Source organism: Ranitomeya variabilis, chromosome 5, assembly GCF_051348905.1.
Source record: "Ranitomeya variabilis isolate aRanVar5 chromosome 5, aRanVar5.hap1, whole genome shotgun sequence".
NCBI classification, from domain to species: domain Eukaryota; kingdom Metazoa; phylum Chordata; class Amphibia; order Anura; family Dendrobatidae; genus Ranitomeya; species Ranitomeya variabilis.
The window spans coordinates 551,463,045-551,483,110 of NC_135236.1; the positions used below are offsets into that span (position 1 = coordinate 551,463,045).

A 20,066-nucleotide genomic window follows, 5' to 3' on the forward strand; every position below is an offset into this window, starting at 1 on the left:
CCCCCTCGGAATCCGGTCAGCAGACTGCCAGGCACCATCCCATTGGTCCCTGCTATTCAGGCTGCAGCTGGAAGGTCAGCGGGTCCTGTGATGAATCCGGCGTTCAGGATCCGATGGGCGCCGCCATCTTGGATCGACTGCGCATGCGCAGCCACCCCGCGACCCGGAATCGCCCGCCGACTCCGCCCCCGACGTCACCACTGCCCGGAAACGCTCCAGCACACGCTGAGAGCGGTGCAGGACGCCAGGAACGGACAGCAGCGCTCCGGACGGCCTACAACTCCTGACGCCGGCACACCGCAAACTCGCTGTACCGCCGCCCAGACCTGAAGGGACGGGCATACATACCTGCGCTGGCACTGATGGAGGCAAGAAGATCCTCCGGACTCTGCTCCCTGCTGCCATACGCCACCGACGTGCAGTCCAGCCAGGACCACCGTGGCGTCTCCAGGGACTCCCGCGCCGGCCGAGGTAGGAGACCCCCTCGCTACCTGATTCGGCCGGCCGGCCTGGGTCCTATAGGATCTTTATCTGTAGGAATCTGTCCCTCCAGGAACAGGAAACCAACTGATGCATGGGGAGAGGTGCCGCCCTTTTGTATCTGTATGTTTCCTGTTCCTGAAGGGCGGATCCCCTCTCTCGTAGTGCTGTCATGAGAGTCCGAATAAAAGCTATTTAACTCCAAAACATCCTAACAGGCCAAGTTACATGTTTAACATAGGAATCCTTCTTTGATATCACCTTCACAATTCTTGCATCCATTGAACTTGTGAGTTTTTGGAGAGTTTCTGCTTGTATTTCTTTGCATGAAGTCAGAATAGCCTCCCAGAGTTGCTGTTTTGATGTGAACTGCCTCCCACCCTCATAGATCTTTCGCTTGATGATACTCCAAAGGTTCTCTATAGGGTTGAGGTGAGGGGAAGATGGTGGCCACACCATGAGTTTATCTCCTTTTATGCCCATAGCAGCCAATTACTCAGAGGTATTCATTGTCATGCATGAAGATGATTTTGTTCCTGAAGGCACGTTTCTGCTTTTTAGACCATGGAAGAAAGTTGTCAGTCAGAAACTCTATTTACTTTGCTGAGGTCATTTTCACACCTTCAGGAACCTTAAAGGGCCCTACCAGCTGTTTCCCTGTGATTCCGGCCCAAACATGGTTCCTCCACCTCGCTGACGTCGCAGCCTTGTTGGGACATGGTGGCCATCCACCAACCATCCACTACTCCATCTGGACCATCCAGAGTTGCTCGACACTCATCAGTAAACAAGACTGTTTGAAAATTAGTCTTCATGCATGTCTGGGCCCACTGCAAACGTTTCTGCTTGTGAACACTGTTTAGGAGTGGCCGAATAGTAGTTTTATGCACCACAGCAAGCCTTTGAAGGATCCTACACCTTGAGGTTCGAGGGACTCCACACACACCAACAGCTTCAAATAACTGTTTGCTGCTTTGTAATGGTATTTTGGCAGCTGCTCTCTTAATCCAATGAATTTGTCTGCCAGAAAACGTCCTCATTATGCCTTTATTTGCATGAACTCTGTGCTCTGTTTCAGTCACAAATCTCATCAAAGTATGATGATCACTCTTAAAGGGAACCTGTCACCACGTTTTTGGAAGATGGGATAAAAATAGCGTTAAATAGGGGCAGAGGTGGGCGTTACATTAGTGTGTTTGTTATGCGTTTATTACCCACCTAAGTTGCCGAAATAACTTTGCAAAGTCTCCGTTTTCGCCTGTCAATCAGGCTGGTCAGGTCACATGGGCGTGGTGTCTTCACCCAGATTTGGCGTAGTTTTCCGTTGGTGGCGTAGTGGTGTGCGCATGCCCAAAGTCCGGAATCCTCTTCCAGGGGATTTAAAATAGCGCGGTGTTCGTTATTGCATTGGTGATCGGTGGGCGCGGCCATCTTCCTTTGGCCGCGCGTGCGCAGAAGCGGCGCTCTGCTGGCCGCGGCTTCAGGAAAATGGCCGCGGGATGCCGCGCGTGCGCAGATGGATATCGCGGCGGCCATTTTCCTGAAGCCGCGGCCAGCAGAGCGCCGCTTCTGCGCACGCGCGGCCAAAGGAAGATGGCCGCGCCCACCGATCACCAATGCAATAACGAACACCGCGCTATTTTAAATCCCCTGGAAGAGGATTCCGGACTTTGGGCATGCGCACACCACTACGCCACCAACGGAAAACTACGCCAAATCTGGGGGAAGACAACGCCCATGCGACCTGACCAGCCTGATTGACAGGCGAAAACGGAGACTTTGCAAAGTTATTTCGGCAACTTAGGTGGGTAATAAACGCATAACACACACACTAATGTAACGCCCACCTCTGCCCCTATTTAACGCTATTTTTATCCCATCTTCCAAAAACGTGGTGACAGGTTCCCTTTAAGTTTTCGTGAAATATCTAATTTTTTCATACCTTGTCCAAGGCATTGCACTATTTAACGCTTTTCAGCAGCAGAGAGATCCTTTTTATTTCCCATATTGCTTGAAACCTGTGACCTGCATAATAATGTGGAACATCATTTGAGTAGTTTTCCTTTAATTAGAATCACCTGGAAAACTAATTATCCCTTGTGTTTAAGATTGATTTCAGTGATTCATTGAACCCCGAGACACAATACCATCCACGAGTTTATTTGAAAAACAAAACAATTAAATCTTTAAGACACTTAAATCCAATTTGCATAATAATTTGGAACACAGTATAGTATCCATCACACAAACACCCTTTGAGTAAAGCGTTAAACAATTTCACACTGAAAACAAAAATACGGTAATTTCCAAAATTCTGCCATGAGTTTTTATAAGAGCACCAAGTCATCTAGGCGTGGAATGAAATTTGCCGACATACTGCAACATTCAAGATCGACCTCTTCTAGAATCTGGATGCTCAACTTCTCTCTCCAGAGCTCCCCATGGGAAAAGTACCTGAATCACTTTCACCACGTTCTTCAATGGAACACATGTGCGTTTCAGCTCAGTCATGTTGGAAAACCGCACATCTACCAAGGCCACTGAGTGACAGCAGCATCTTAGTATAGAGCAGTACGTCTGAACTCATAGCCTTATTAGTAACTCCGATAAGTATGCAAGGTATGGTATGCCACAAGACCGCTCAGAGAAAAAAAAAAAAAAATTATATATATATATAGAAATCACACAAGCAACCAAATAGAAGCCTTATGACAATTTAATCAAAAAGTGGGCACAGGATACATAAGCGCAAGTTTTCTGCGTACTCACTCTAAATGCATACAAGATAAGTTAAATCCAACAGACTTTCGGTGTGTAATCCCTTTAAAATGGAATGCAAAACGGATTAAGTCTGTATGTGCCAACAATATAGAAAGACAAGAAACAAAAACACCCCAAGGTGCCAGCCGCATCCATTGCCGTTGGTTAAATAACTAACAGCAAGGCTTTTAACTGCAGTATTGTAGCATATAAATGCTAGATAACGCCAAGAATCCCAGACTTACTAGACGAGCTCATGCTCTTTTTACTGCAGCTGGTCAACCGAGAGAGATTTACAATTACACAAGAAAACAATATAGCCTTGCTATAAGGCAACCATTTAAAGACAGGTGGGAGCCCTCAGACACGTAGAGAAATAGAACAGCAGCTTTGTGAGGATACATAAAGGGAGACCTTGTGCCAATTTTCTCATGTTGAACTGATCACAAGATGGAAATTGTGGCTGCAGAGATTTTTTTGGTTATTTTCTTTGGTCGAGTTTTCAAAGTATTTGGCACCTAATGTGTTAACATCCATTGTATGGGGGGGGGGGGGGGCTCCAAGAGTGTACAGGGGCTGGAGGAGTGCAAGTCTTATGAGTGCAAGTCTTATGATGCTGACCAATTGTATAGCAGTCAGACCAGGGGAGAAATCTGATCGCCTGTTTTGGCCTCCTGCACGAGTCAATATGGGATAGTGCAATGGAGTACAGCTGTGTCACATTACAAACCCTTTTATCAGCCTTCTTCCTCTCACCTCTGTTGTACTGCCCTCAATATCCCGTCATTGTCAGAAGCTGAAAGCTCAAAAGTGTCAGTACTCATACTTATGTCTGTTGTGCTCAACTTTTTCTAGCTCTGTAGCGAGATCATAGCAGGGTGTAATTTATTACATCTCACAGGATTAGCCCAGAACAAGCAGATTACGCCTGTGTGAGACATAATGACAGCCCCAATGTCACTGCACAACGATTACATGTCGTCTGAGCACACACATAAAAGTGTGAGTACTGACATCTCTGGACAGGCAATGTGAGAGGAGGGCAAGTACAGCAAAGGTGAATGTTAGGCTACGTTCACATTTGCGTTGTGCGCCGCAGCATCGGCGACGCAACGCACAACGCTGCGTTTTGCGACGCATGCGTCCTTTTTTTGCTTGATTTTGGACGCACAAAAAAATGCAACTTGCTGCGTCCTCTGCGCCATGACGCGTGGGCCGCAGTGACGCATGCGTCGCAAAACGCAAGTGCAACGCATGTCCATGCGCCCCCATGTTAAATATAGGGGCGCATGAGGCGACGCTGCGGCGCAGAACGCTAATGTGAACGTAGCCTTAGTAGAAAAGAGGTGCTGTTTTTAATGTGACACAGCTAGACTAAAGGTACAGTCACACTAAGCGACGCTGCAGCGATAGCGACAACGATGCCGATCGCTGCAGCGTCGCTGTTTGATCGCTGGGGAGCTGTCACACAGACCGCTCTCCAGCGACCAACGATGCCGAGGTCCCCGGGTAACCAGGGTAAACATCGGGTTGCTAAGCGCAGGGCCGCGCTTAGTAACCCGATGTTTACCCTGGTTACCAGCGTAAAATGTAAAAAAAACAAACAGTACATACTTACATGCGTCCCCCGGCGTTCACTTCCCGCAATGACTGAGCGCCGGCAGTAGCAGGGCACAGCGGTGACGTCACCGCTGTGCTGTGCTTTCAATTTCACTTTGTGGCGCTCAGTCAGTGTGGGAAGCGGACGCCGGGGGACGCATGTGAGTATGTACGGTTTGTTTTTTTTACTTTTACGCTGGTAACCAGGGTAAACATCGGGTTACTAAGCGCGGCCCTGCGCTTAGTAACCCGATGTTTACCCTGGTTACCAGTGTAAAATATCGCTGGTATCGTTGCTTTTGCTGTCAAACACAACGATACACGGCGATCGGACGACCAAATAAAGTTCTGAACTTTATTCAGCGACATCACAGCAGGATCCTGATCGCTGCTGCGTGTCAAACTAAACGATATCGCTAGCGAGGACGCTGCAACGTCACGGATCGCTAGCGATGTCGTTTAGTGTGACGGTACCTTTAGTTGTGCTGCCCCTCCCCCACAACGATTAATGCAAGAAATTGAGACCAGATCTTACACAGAATTCTGTTTGTTTTGGAGTGTTTCTTTTTCTTCAGAGTATGCATGCTCATGATTGGTGAGCACCATTCAGGGGAATAAGTACATGACCCCAGTGAAAATGAACTAGAAACACCCAAATAGGACTGAATTGGAAAAAAAAAAAAAAAAAATCATTAGGTGATAAACAAAAATACATTTTATTCCATGTAGCAGCCACTATTACATCCTGTATCCAGTTCAACGTGAAATTTGGTGAAAAATCATCTTTAATAGGACTAAACGAGGTGCAACTATACACTTCTAACTCAGTTGCAAGTTAGGTCAGGCATATGAATGCATAGTGGTAAAGGTTTCTCTATAGATCAACCCTTTCTGTGAGGGATACATCAAAATGGATTAGTCTTAAACTGCAATAAGCTTAATGGAAAAAAATGACAACGTGAGTTAACAGTGATTTATAGAAACACCTTCCTCATAAGGAATCTGTCATGCATGAAATGAGAAGCCAACAGAATAACTGGAATTCTCCAAGTTCATGTTGGAATTGGAGACATCTACACTTAAAAGCCAGTGGGTGTGAGGATGTTCATATCTCGTGGCTTCAGGTTGTGGCCTCGATTGACCTTCCTATTTTCCGATGCCAATGGTGGCATTTCCATCTTAGGTGGTCTGAATGTAACAGGGTCGTCTCCTATTCTGTTAACCTGAGCTCGCATCAGTTCCATAGGGGTTGGCTTTTGAGCACCTTTGTATGGCTGGACAGTAAAACCACCTGTAAAGAAGGCATAAACATAATGGGTATCGATACCATCACGGCATTGCTAGTTTGGCCAGAATTTGACCTACCTGGATCTGTGGTTGATTTCTGCACAACACGAGGGCCAAACATGGTCCATCTCTCTGCATCAGAGTTCTGGACGTCACCAGGGAGAGATGTAGTGGAGCCTTGGCTGAACCATGACCTGTGCAGAACAAAAAAAAAGTCTGATACAAGTCGAGCACTGTCTGAACGCCCTCTCGAAAAATCCCAGTTTTCCCAATAAATGAAAAAATGATTTATTATGGGAAAAAGTTGCATACTGGCTGACACCAACTAAACCACCATAATTATATACATTCTGCATGTTAAATTGGAGGAAGGGGGAAAAAAAAACAAAAAAAAAAAAACAGGCCAACCAGTATTTGTTATTGTATCTCACTAATCCTATTTACCCCCAACTACAAACTACATGTTTTTCTTTCTTAACACACAGAAAAGTTAATGTCAGACAAATCTGAAAAAAGGTGCAAAGTTTATTAAGAGGTGCGTCCCACTGAATTCTGTGCCTCGCTGGAGCGGTGTGCGACATGCCCGAAATGCTACTTTAGTCAGCGACTGGGAACCTATGTAAAAGGGACACTTCCAAATGAACATAAATACCCAAATGAAGGGAACTGATTAAAACCCAAAATAGTAAGATTATAACAATCTTTATTGGAAAATGTATTCAAAACAGTAAAAAGGGGAGAGAAGAAGCAAGAAAAATCCCCAGAGCATATAAGACCAAGGAATAAATATGTACCGTAACAGTTTAAAGTATATTATCTGCAACTTCATAACAGAGCAACTACTAGATGAGAATAACACTCGAGTAAAATGCAGTTGCAATTCATAAGTGTGGTGTGGAAGAGAAAACGGGGATTCAGCTAAAAAAAAATAAAAAAAAAATCTATCTCTATCTAGAGATATCACATGGAACAATATTGACCTTTGGTGGTCAAAGTGTGACATAACAGTTGTACGATGAAACCTCAAAACTCCTAGTGGTTATGCAAGTAGTTACAATTCATCCTGTGATGAGGTGGATAGACTGCAGCCCAAAACACTAGATAATTGCTGAAGCACGGACAAGAATGAGAATATGCAAAGTGCATGTGAAGGTATAATAAGAGGGCTGTTCAGAGCACCCGTGAGCCAAGTATGTGATGCTACTGCATGGTGGAGATACAAGGTGATGGGAAAGATTAATGCATGTTACTTGTCTAAGGATGCTGAGGAGAGGAAACCCAGAAGTGTGACCAAGATTTCTGAAATCTCAGCTTTTGCTGGTACTGTAAAAAGCAGCTCTTCATTTGCAACAAAACTTCAGCAAAAAAGCAACATGTGAACAAAACCTTTACCACTTCCACCTGGACCGATTTTATGTACGCCCGAAATTGTGGACAACTTTTAGTTTATTGTGCAAAACATATAAATAAAACAACAGGAGCTATTTTAGTCAATTTGGCAAAAGAAAGTCATCATCCCGAAATAATGACTATAGCGCTCTAAGAGCCCAGCGGGTGCCCTCTCTATGGGGAGACAGCCTGCAGCAGGTTACCTTCGCGTCTGCTTGGGGGAGGAACTCGGGGTGCTGGACGGAGTGGACTGGGCAGAAGCGCTGCGCTTCTCTTCACTGGAGTCTCCGCTCTGCATCTTCAGCTTCTGGAAGAAAAACAAAGCAGACATAGAAATGGTCAGATTCCCTATAGTGTGGGTCTGATGGCAGAGAGGCAGCCAGGGTCATAGTGCAGGAAAGACGTGTCAGCCATGACCAGGCTAGCTGGCAAGCACAGCACTCTACCAGTGTACTGCTATGCACACAACAAATACATTGAATCACTATTACAATCAAGGAGAAGCAGGGCGACTAGTAATGGATTCTGTGTTCCATGATAAATAACTGGGTCTTGCTAGAGAACCACAAAGTATAGGGAGTGCGGGAAGTGCACGTTGATACACAACGCATTACACTATAAGCGTTAGGGTTGCTGTAATCTGACTATAAGGAAAAAAGAAAAAAAGTTGGCTCATCTGAAATCATGAAACCGTATCTGGAAGGAGCACTGTTTAGACAAAACATTAAAAAAGGGGTTTTTCCCCACAAAGTTAAGTTTAATCAATACATCTGGGAATAATTTCCACAATGGGAGGCGTAAAAGAAAAATAAATAAATAATATAAAAATTCCTGTGCTGAGAATCTTATAATGTGCCCTTCTGGCATACAGACATTACCGCACAGGATCACAGCAGATTCGGTCTGTGAGGTAAAACAGGTCACTGCCTGTTTAACAATGTTTTACCTCACAGAAAGAATCAGCTGTGATCCTGTGCTGTCTGTATACTATTTTCCTTCCTCCCCTTCCCAGGAGCTGTGATATGATCAGACCATGTTCCAGCACGGTCAGACACGGCCATTACACAGCAGGGGCACATTTAGAAATCTCTGCACAGGAACATTTTATTTTTAGTGAATTTATATTTTTTTAAACTCATCCAAATTGTAGAAGTTATTATTCCAAGATTGATTAAAATTAACTTTGCAATTAAAGGGGTTTTCCTACTAACAAACATTATTAAAAGGTTATGTGTCAGCGGAGAGAAGCAGTGCACCCTTGTGTGGCTCAGTGCACCTTCCCATCTACTGATCTCCCATTTCTCTGGAGGACAGAGATAAAAATGAAACAAGGAGGTGGGAAGGTGAATTGACCAGTTTGGCCACACTAAGGCTGCACAAAGCGCCTATGCTTGGTTTCTACAGTTATTTTGTGCAGACTACCTTAAAACCTATAGCAATGCTACAAATGAAAGGACAAGCTAGCAGAAACAGACCATGAAGGATGGGAACAGGTTGGGAGAGCGAGTGTGAAGCCATGTACTAATGTAGGTGTAGCAGCAACCTCCCAGAACAGTATTGCCTGGGACGGACATATATTTGGTGCAACCTGTGCAGCCTGCACCTACAGGGGCCCTACTTCCACCTTCAAAGCAGGTAGAATATATAATAAATATATATGTTCTTGCACAGGGGCCCTCTTCTGTCTGTGTCCGCCAATGGTTTGTACATACAGCAATAAGTAAACTATATTGACCAGTGCACCTGCAATAATATTGATAAAGGTTTTTTGTTTTTTCTAAATTAAAAAGGTAATTGTTAGTGATGAGCGAATATACTTGTTGCTCGAGTTTTCCCAAGCATGCTCAGGTGATCTCCGAGTATTTGTTAGTGTTCGGGGATTAAGTTTTCATCCCGGCAGCTGAATGGTTTACAGCTATTAGCCAGGCTGAGTACATGTGGGGGTTGCCTGCTTGCTAGGGAATCCCCACATGTACTCAGGTTGGCTAGTACAGTAGCTGTAAATCATTCAGCTGCGGCGATGAAAACTAAATCTCCGAACACTAACAAATACTCGGAGGACACCCGAGCAACGAGTACACTCGCTCATCACCATAGGATTACCCTCTTAATACATCCATATGGGCATGTAGGTCATAGGAAGCTGAACATCATGATACCTTGATAGCTGCATTGTGGTTTTCTCTGGAATAAGATGTGTTTCTTATGAGCTTTTCTTGGTTCTAGGGAGGATGCTGCCTGGAATATAAGCTCTGGAGGCAGAGTTGTCTTAGGCTACTTTCACATTAGCGTTTCCCTGATGTGCGGCAGGCTGCGGACTTCCTCCGTGAAGCCCCGCCCCCGGCTGCACCTCCGCCGCTAGCTCCGCCTACTTCTGCATGCGGCCCGCATGCGACCTCCGTACCTATCTTTAACATTAGGTACGCAGGTCGTGCTGCTGTATGCAGGTGCTGCCGCATGCGTCGTTTTGACGATGCGGCGACCAGCATAGGACGCAGCCTGTAGCATTTTATTTTTTTTCCCGCATCGTCAAAAAGATGCATGCGGCAGCATCTGCATACAGCCGCACGACCTGCGTACCTAATGTTAAAGATAGGTACGGAGGTCGCATGCGGGCCGCATGCAGAAGTAGGCGGAGCTAGCAGCGGAGGTGCGGCCAGGGGCGGGGCTTCACAGAGGAAGTCCGCAGCCTGCCGCACATCAGGGAAACGCTAATGTGAAAGTAGCCTTACATGAAGGGGAATTACCAGTGTGATGTCTAATGGCCGCTCTCCTGTGCGACCAGACACCTGCAGGTTCCTCTGCTTCCATCTCACAGGGAGACAGGGTTGCAATATAGCAGAACTGAGAGAGAAGCAAAAAGTGTGCTTGCAAGAAGCCAAATCTCAGTTTCCCTGTTTGGTGTAAAATGCCTCACGCTGGTAACTCCCCTTCATGTAAAATAATCTCTGGAGGCAGATACTCATGCAAATCAGTGTCCAGCCCATAGCCTGGGAGAGGTCATTGACAGAAGAAAAACATGGATGTCTCTAGAATAAGACATCAGATCACAGCTATCAGGGTGTCATGTTATTCTTATGACCTGCCTATATAGACGGTTTAGGAGGGTGATCCTACTTACAGATTCCCTTTAAAACAGCCCAATTACTACTTTCAATACATAAGCATTAGTGTTTGTCCAAGGATTCTCGGTGAGGTTTTGCTGGAAAGAACAGGGAAGACAATTTTTTTTGAATGTATAAGCAGCTTTCTATTAATGATATAATGGGTAGCAGCCAGTGTGAGTCACCCATTTGCCGTAAGGCAACGCTCTGCTTAACTGGCCCTTCTGACAGGCTGGCTGCTTGGTTTTAGGGATAGACAAACTGCATAACTGAAGCAAAGATCATGTGTTCAAATGGAAGCAGGGGAATAACTCTGGGGTCCATCTGAGTTCAGTTATTCAGAGCTTAAAAAGTTTTTCCATGCAGGACTTTTTAAATGAAGAAGAATAAAAAAAAAAAAACCAAAAAAAAAACCAAAACACTATATTAGTGGGCTCAGATGCAATAGATCACTTTCAGTTTGTCTATTCCTGAAGCAGAATGTGAATGAACAGAGCACTGAGGAAATTAGAGCACCACTCTGGCGCTGTAGAAAAAAAAAAGCTACTGGAGTGGTGCTTTAAGCGCAAGCCCCGGTCATCCTTACCCTCTGGAGACTTTACCGTTTTTTGGTGCCATCTTGTGAGTGCAGCATCTGACTGCAGTGCAAGTCTGAGAGCCAGAACGAGGCTTGTATTACCTGGATTGAAACCAGGGCTGTGGAGTCAGTTTCTTATTCCCGACCCCACAGCCCTGATTGAAATGTTACCTCCGGGCAGCTCCATGAAACACTGGAGCAGCCAGCAGGTCACTTTTTGCCAGAGACAGATGGGAGTGAAAAGACAAAAAAAAGCTTGAGTGGTGCTTAATCCACCCCCAAAAAGGAACACTGAATGCTAATGTGGAATCTTGCATGGCAAATGTACTCTGTAGTGCTTCTAGACACAAATACTAGAGGCACATTTATTGTTTTTATGCTCGTACAATGTATTGAGACTGAGTAACTTAACATAACCCCATCTGAGCAAGGTCACACTATGCAGATAAACACATGCAAGTACAGCACAACAACCATCACGGAGCAGAAATGGGAAAGAATCAGCTATGCAGAAGCACAGTACAGTAATTTCCCCATCATCAAGGATAGAACAGGCAAAAGGAGGGAGGACACAGAACAAGGTCCAAGTCTTACATGCAGGGCCTCCGCCACGCGATGGTATTTGGTCTCTTCAGCAGTAAGGCCCTTGTGCGGAGTATAGCCGGCATCCCTGAGACCGGCCTGCTGCTCGAACCGCTGAATGCTCTCCTGTGTATGCTCTGAAATGGGAGACATTTGCACACACAGCATTCAAGCAAGTGCCAAAGCCAGATCCTGACCGGAGCCTTAACCCTCCAGTGTAGCAATACAGTGCACAGGCATACTGGACAATGAAAACCAACAGGCACAAGCGTTAAATGGCATCAGGCTGGAGACTCTGCCTCTTGGACATTTCTTATGCATGTGATACAGGAAAAGTACTTTGTCATGGAGGAAACAGTATGTGACTAGAGCTGGTGGGAAAGGATTCGCAGAACCAGGTCCATCAGCCAGGTCTACTTCCTAGCATCCGCAGCCAAAGATTAGCGACATAGGCGGTAGCCAGTCTCCTGCAAATTGATTCCCACCAAGTTTACATGTAATTGTAAGGTTTCATCCTGTAGGGTGAAATGTGAGTAGTTGCTCATTTTCCAAAAACAAAATCCATAGAAATATTTGCTAGTGTGGCATTTCACATGGGAACGTACTCAACCTTGCCAACAGTTCCATGAGCAGCTTTATCGCCGCTGTCCTACACAGGGTCTCCGCTCCCATAATGTAGTCAGTAAGAAGTGCACGGACCGCCTAGAGGACCTGTCTGCTCTCCTAATACCGGACCATCTATTCTCAGAACTATGTACTGCTCCCATCAATCCTGCAGAAATGAGTGACTGACACTGGGGTGTTGTCAACAGGCTAAGTCTGTACACAACACGGATTGTTCAATATCACCAGTTAAGGCATTCCCTGCTGAAATAGTTACTCAAAATGTTAGGAGGAATAAGAGGAACAGCACAATGATAGGAAATATTTGCATTTTTCATCTACAGCATCTTTTCCTAAGACATGTCAGAAGAGCAGACGGTCCTCTAAGTGTTAGAGAAAATAACCACTAATATCAGGAGTGCAGAGTTTGTCAATTTGGTAGTTTGAGACATTATTTATGACCAATCCAACTGCTGCAAGTGGGGAAAAAAAGCAATGTAGCAGTGGAAAGTAAAACCTACAAGACTATTTCTCAGCTGGGTGTAATGAATGGTACAGGTAAAGCAGCGACAGATTGTATACTAGGTATTAAAACCAGTGTTCTTCCAAAAAGGAATAAAGTGACAAGTGCAGAGTCTTAAGGTACCTTCACATTAAGCAACGCTGCAGCGATATCGACAACGATGACGATCGCTGCAGCGTCGCTGTTTGGTCGCTGGAGAGCTGTCACACAGACCGCTCTCCAGCGACCAACGATGCCGAAGTCCCCGGGTAACCAGGGTAAACATCGGGTTGCTAAGCGCAGGGCCGCGCTTAGTAACCCGATGTTTACCCTGGTTACCAGTGTAAATGTGAAAAAACAAACAGTACATACTTACATTCGCGTCCCCCGGCGTCCGCTTCCCTGCACTGTGTGAGCGCCGGCAGTACAGAGCACAGCGGTGACGTCACCGCTGTGTTCTGCTTTTACTTTACGGCCGGCACTCACAGTCAGTGCGGGAAGCAGACGGCGAGGGACGTGTGACAGACAGCAGAAGGTGAGTATGTACTGTTTGTTTTTTTTTACTTTTACCATGGTAACCAGGGTAAATATCGGGTTACTAAGCGCGGCCCTGCGCTTAGTAACCCGATATTTACCCTGGTTACCATTGTAAAACATTGCTGGCATCGTTGCTTTTGGTGTCAAACACAACGATACACGGCGATCTGATGACCAAATAAAGTTCTGAACTTTAATCAACGACCAGCGATATCACAGCAGGATCCTGATCGCTGCTGCGTGTCAAACACAACGATATCGCTATCCAGGACGCTGCAACGTCACGGATCGCTATCGTTATCGCTGCAAAATCGTTTAATGTGAAGGTACCTTTACAGGAGTAGAGGCGGCACCGATGGATCTGCTGACATGAGCTTATCTGCTCACTCCAGCTTCAGCCCCTATCACTTTTTTTGCAGTGTAGGGTTGTTGTTTTTTTTTTGTAGAGTAAGCTTTTTCCTTTTAAACTAGGTTTCGGGTTATCAGTTTTATTATTAGAAATCACATACAGAAAACTAAATGATTCTCTACAATTAGCGATTTTTTTTTATTTTTTTAATTTATTTTTTTTTAAACACAATAAAAGCCAGAATTAAGACAGGCCAAAATTTCCAAAGTATTTGTATATTTAACATGATCAACTGGATCCTGTGTACAAAGAGCTGTACACCCCCTGACCTAAGTGCATAATCCATAATGACACTTCACAATGCATTAATGCTTCACATACCCAGAGGAGAGACCACCTTACTTGTTATGAGAGAGTTCATGATGACTGAGGTTGCTTTGGCTTTCACCACAGGGGCCTTCTCAACAGAAGTGGGCAAAGCAGGTGGGGGCATGCCATTGTCACCATCCTCAACCTGCTCAGAGAGGGTGGCAAATGTACGGGGTCACAGAAGGGGGATGGAATTATGATGGGAGGGAAAAAAGGGAAAAAACAGAATAAATAATTGATGGATCATCAGGGTCTCCTATATTGCAAGACTTACTCTACAAAGCCAGATTCCCATGTGCAAAAAAGCTGCTTCTCCCCAACCCTGTATTTTTTGCTGTATTGTAGATTTGATCCACAGATTCTGCACTGGAAATGCAGTTGCCTTATTACAATGTTTTGGAAAGGCTATGGGGAGTCACCCAAAAAAGTGTGACTCATTCGGAGGTCTGTAAGATCACAAGGCATGGATGTGGCTTTCCTGAGAGACGGCTTTGTATATGAAGCCATCATGCTCCAGTTGGTAGTCTGTGCTCAGACGTCTGAATGAGCCAAGTCTCAGACCATTTATGCTTATTTCTACAAAGTTTCAAACAATTTCTCATGCAAGAAAAATAATGTTAAGGGTTAATTCTAATCTGGATCATCTATTCCATGAACACAGAACATGCCACAATGTTCTGATAGATGTGGTCCAACTCTTGGGCTCACATTTCTCCCAAGAATGGATGCCGTGGGTGATCTGGCCACACATGCCATCCCAGAGAGTTTGGAAAAGTAGCAAGCAAGTCTGCTGTACCAGCCCCATCAGATATTTATGATATGTCCAATGATGGGGCTTTCTAAGCTGAGGCATTTACACCACATTAATAAAGAGATGCATAATCTTTGAAAATTTAAAAATAGGGGTAGTGGCACAAACCACCAGTGCATTATGTGGACTTTTACAACTACTTTTACTAATGCACTGTGTCTTGTGGCAGGATAGTGTGATAATTCACAGAACAAGAAGGCTGACCTCGGCATCACTGCAGTGACGTCTCCCTGCCATAATCACGGCTCCACATAGTAGCCAGAATAAAAAGCATTGCAGACACCTCACCGAATGCGTCCCCAACATACTGATATGCCAGAGAGGTCTGATCGGTGGGATGGACAAAGATGCCCACACACCTCTGTAGCAGGGGAAAAAACAGGAGCCCCCCCATCTTGTGTGCAGTCTGATTCCTGCTGACGCCAGCAGCAGAGATGGAGAAATTACTTTCTCCGTTTCCTCTGCAGCTGTGCTGCCATTCTCTGATGCAAGGGGATCGGAGTACAGAGCACTGACACTGAGATCCCGCTCACAGCAGAGGAGCCGCCGAGGGTCATTAGCATATCGCAACCGATGCTCTCACATTGGATTCCATTTCGCTAGTGGAACCCTGGCCTACCAACGCAATCGACAGTCCAAAATCAGACATGCCTGGTTGACTTGGGCCGCCATACGCATTAGTATCGGACAAACCCATCAGCAGGTGCGGCTAACATTAGGCCCGCGCACTCTGGTTCTTGTTGCACAAGGCCAATTTATACTCTACAAGAACACAACCTTCAAATTTGCATGTCAGAACACTGAGCTTGTGGATGGATTTAAGTAAAGGACGATGGAAGAGGGCGCTCTCCTCCCAGCATACCTTAGACAGCTTTTGGTATTTGCGTTCTGGGATTACAGGATCCCTCCACAGGGTGTTACTGCACATATCCGACGGAGGCGGCGACATCGGTGCTGTATCCTCCAGGACATCATCATAGCTGAAAGTACGACGGTGCATCCCAATCGGCAGGGACATTTTACCTAGAAGCCCACTTGAGCCGTGCTCAATGGCTGAAGACAAACAGCTACTTACTACACAAACCTCTTCATAGGCATATATAGAACAAGCACAATTATTCACTGACGGGAAACTCAAACAAGTCCACAATATTGTGACACCACTAAAGTAGAAATGAGATGGGGAAAACATACATACATACACCTCAGACCAAGACGTCAACAAAGACATGACAGCGGCATAAAAACTTCAGGGTTATTCAAGAGGTTGTGGACAGGAATCCACTGGACCGATGTAAAATATCCTGTTTCTCATCTTCCTATTGTGGTAAAAATAACAATAAAATGCCCTTGAGATGAAAGGACTAACAATGGCAGCCAGACATGTAGCCGCCGATGCCCAAGGCTTTGGGACACAGATTGATCACTTCCAGCAATACTGGTTGAACACAGCAGATCAATGGATACATGCGGCTTATCTGTTACATAAAGGGACAATAGGCCGAACACAAAAATGGCTATTTGTAAATAAAACAAGTAAAACTCACTGAGGAGTAGGTGAAGTCTCTAAAAGTAAGAGAAAGCTGTTGACAAAAAATAAACACAGGATTTATACAGTGGCAATTCTGCTTCAACAGTTTCTCAATGCACCAAACTCTGCTGATACACAACAATGGGATGTATTATATGGAGCGTGAATAACTCCAAAATGTGAGAAGTGCTGCTGCAGAACCTCAAGGCTGATGTCCTGTGTGCGCTACAGACAAGCTGGGAGAGGTGGGCTCCAGGAGGCACATAATGTGATAGGTACTAAGGCCAAGATCAATTGTGGCAGACGGCTCACCACTCAAGTGCCCGATATTCTGAACAGAGCCTGATCATGGCTTTCACAGAAACGATCCATACTCATGCACAGGAAGGGATGGTATGTTACCAGGCACATCAGGTTGTCTTGATGCCATTACTGAATACAGACGCTGCCTTTTCTATGCAATCCCAGAATATACTCGTTACCTGGGAAGAATAAAGGATCTGTTTATTACTCAAGATAACACTATATATGAAAACACATTATCTAGATCTACCCACAATGCCTAGTAAGCCATGTACTATGTTATTGAGGTGTCAGCAAAGTGAAGTGATCCATGTACATGATGCTTATCTGTAACGATGGTACACAAGAAGAGCCATTCTGTGTCTTACCAGGCCACGGGGAAATGAGGATTAAGGGGAATGAAAGGAGAAGTCACCCTGGAGCATCGGACAAGTAATGCCCTGAGAAGCCTTTGGAGGGGGTTCATACAGGGACCTGAAGGCCAGAAAGATGAACATGGAGAACAGTGAAAGTGTGTACTAAGAAAATCCAGCCAGATGCCAAGTCAATTGTTTAAGAAGCCAAGCCCACAACTTTCACAGACCCCATGGTCCAGAATTACTGGCCAGTAAATAACTGTGTGCTCCATAGAGGCGAGTGCTCCTCTACAAACATTAACCACTTAGTTTCACTACAGAAAGATGCCCATCACAACAGCTGTTCACAGGGTGAGGCTACACATGACGGCTGGCCGTACGGTTGGGAAACGATCATGTGACTGGTAATCGCAGTGGGAGGAGTTTTAAGTGTTCAAAATTCATGGCCTTGCTTCAGAATGGCGCCGTGCACACCAGTCTTAATGAGAGCGCCTGCTCACATAAGATGCACCCATTTAGTTACGGTGTGCACACATATTAGGCACATCTTACAAGTGCAGTGCATCGCTACTAAAGATATACCCCAGTCACTTCCAAAATGGCATTACTTTGTGGCTTAGATGTGCGGGCATAGCATAGCCACTCCTCTGCACTGCCCATATCGGCATAGCTGGCCAGGACTGGTGTAATCACATGCTTATCCAAGTAAAAACTGCTTCAAGAAAAGATTTTTTTTTTTCCCTCTCCTTTGGGAGAACGGAGGGTGGGTGTTCCCTGTAGAGGTTTCGGAAGAGGTTGTGCAGCCTGGCGGCTCAGTGGTTAGCACTCTAGCCTTGCAGCATAGCTTCAAATCCCATTAAGGACAACATTTGCAGGGAGTCTGTACATTCTCCTCACACCAGACATACTGGGAAGAAATTTAGATTGTGAGCCCCTAAGGGGAGAGTGATTATGTCTGCACAGAGCTGCTTTCAAAGATTGTTTTTCTGCAGCTTTTGGGTTTCCTTTAGGAAGCAACCTTCAGAACTAACATATCCTTTATTATATCAACAAAGATGAACAGTTGTTGGACAAAGGTTGAACTTTACGGACCAAAGTCTTTTTTCCAATATGTAACTTTGGCATTTCTCAAAACCTCTTAAGAGAAAAACCCTCAGCAGAGCGGATGTCCCATGCAAAGGGACAGGAAGCGTTTAGGAGGATTTTGGCTCGGAGCTACTTGAAAAACAAAAGAAAAACATACTCCCTCCAAACTGCGAGTACAGCCTAAAAAAGTCAAAAATGTTTTTCTTTCTAGTAAATTCCAGAGTTTGAGTCAGATATGCAGACTCAGTAGTATGAAATAGTTTTTGTTTATGCATGACCTGCATAATATTTACTTTAGTAGGAAGTTTAGAAACTTTAAATCAAAGATACATATATTATATAATTAGCATACAATATACCCACCACTATGGCGATTTTATTCAGGCCGTGTTCACATTGCACGTTTGTCAAAGAAGAAAAGCAAAAGCCAGAGAAGAGACAGGTATGGAGTAAGTAATGTAAATCTGGATTGAACTCTGCCCACGTCCTTCCCTAGTGCTGTAGGTGCCACGCTTCACTTACACAGAGAAATAAGGCAACATGACTAAGTATTTGTACCCGCGTCTGGTACCAGGCAGACTCACTGCCATTAACGGCTCTGTATAAGTGAGTAAAGACACAGTTACAGCCCTGTGGACACGCCGATAAATCCAGTAACAATCCAATGGCTCACAACTACCGGCCTCTGACAATCCCCGTCACATGAGCAAAACGCTTGTTAGGTGGGATAGGTTTTTAAAGGGATTGTCAGCACAGAATGACTAGGCAAACCAAGTGGCGAGCATCACTGCTGATTGTCAGAGCAAACCTGCATGTAGTAAAGTGTATATAACGGACTGGCGGAGCCATGGAGCGCCTGGATTTGGTTTTAACAGTCATTCTTGTGCTGACAGTCCCTTACGCAGACAACGCATGATACACTATTCTATGGGCATCAAACACTGGTCTCAGCGATCGTTCCACGCACATAGGATACTCGCCGGCCATTGTGACTGCGGATCCGCTCATGGAAACGGTCTGTTACACCGATCACGGATTGCTCCATAGTGTGGTATTTAATGAGAGCACAGGTGTGACCACCCCCATAGATAAACCATGGTGAGGACCCCTGGAAGACTGTCACACGCTAGCCAAGTCAGCCGAGATCACTCAGTCCAGCCAGGTTAACGGACCCTTAGAGAACATGGATTTTAAAAAAACATATTAGTAAAAACCTATATAAGTGTATTAACAAAAAAAAGGTGACATCCAGGAAATGTCGCCATAGGCCACGTGCCCATGATGCGATTTTTTGGTCAGCCGCTGTACTGTGGCTCCATACGCCCCATAGACCTGAGCGAGTGGACGGGGGATTTTTACATCTTCGCAAAACCTTTTTCCCCTCTCATTAGAAAAGCAGCAAAAGCCAAGACATTAAACACCACACACATTAATAATAGTGACCAAACCCCACAGAAAAAGCCTCAGTGTGAACATAACCTAATGGGTGGAACTAAAGAGGGCCACGAGGATGATGAGGGCCATGCATGTACGCTGCTGGGCCCAGATAGCCCCCCACACAGGCTGCCCAGCACTAGCACAAGGCCTCACCTGCAGCGCCGCACGACTACAGCCACTCGACTAGATGCCGTCTCTAGTCCTTCTCTCCGGTATTACACACCGAACGGAAACGAAGCTGAGGAACCGGACACCAGAACAAGCCATTATCTACCTCAGAATGGCGACCACAAATAAAAGGTACTGCGCATGCGTGTGCAAAATTTCAGGAGTGCGCATGCGTAGTAGTTGTAGTTGGCCTCGCCTACTGTTGTTCTCTGCCGAAGCACCGTCAGCCATGATTA

General features: G+C 45.4%; 1 protein-coding gene across 4 annotated transcripts; it reads right to left on the reverse strand.

Moving 5' to 3' along the window:
• Positions 1 to 3,178: 3,178 nt before the first annotated feature.
• KIAA1191 (KIAA1191 ortholog) lies at positions 3,179 to 19,978 on the reverse strand. Of its 4 annotated transcripts, none has more exons than XM_077265899.1 (8): positions 19,816 to 19,978; positions 16,883 to 16,962; positions 15,812 to 16,002; positions 14,172 to 14,283; positions 11,791 to 11,915; positions 7,719 to 7,822; positions 6,205 to 6,320; positions 3,179 to 6,130 (listed from the first exon to the last, which is right to left on the reverse strand). In XM_077265899.1, exons 2-8 carry the CDS (start codon positions 16,908 to 16,910, stop codon positions 5,919 to 5,921), a joined length of 888 nt encoding a protein of 295 aa, XP_077122014.1. In that variant the 5' UTR covers positions 16,911 to 16,962; positions 19,816 to 19,978; the 3' UTR covers positions 3,179 to 5,918. The 4 variants fall into 4 exon arrangements, with proteins under 4 accessions (XP_077122014.1, XP_077122015.1, XP_077122016.1 ...); XM_077265900.1 differs by having other exon boundaries at positions 16,793 to 16,962; XM_077265901.1 differs by lacking the exon at positions 19,816 to 19,978 and adding an exon at positions 16,497 to 16,532.
• Between the last annotated feature and the right edge of the window lie 88 nt (positions 19,979 to 20,066).

Bases quoted from the DNA above. Each gene is read 5' to 3' on its own strand.
- KIAA1191 (XM_077265899.1), bottom strand. From the start codon at position 16,910: ATGGCATCAAGACAACCTGATGTGCCTG. The intron at 16,003-16,882 runs GTAACATACCAT...GTTTGTCTTCAG, and splicing joins AAGACAACCTGATGTGCCTG to CCATTGAGCACGGCTCAAGT. The intron at 6,321-7,718 runs GTAACCTGCTGC...TGTTCTGCACAG, and splicing joins TCCCCCAAGCAGACGCGAAG to GTCATGGTTCAGCCAAGGCT.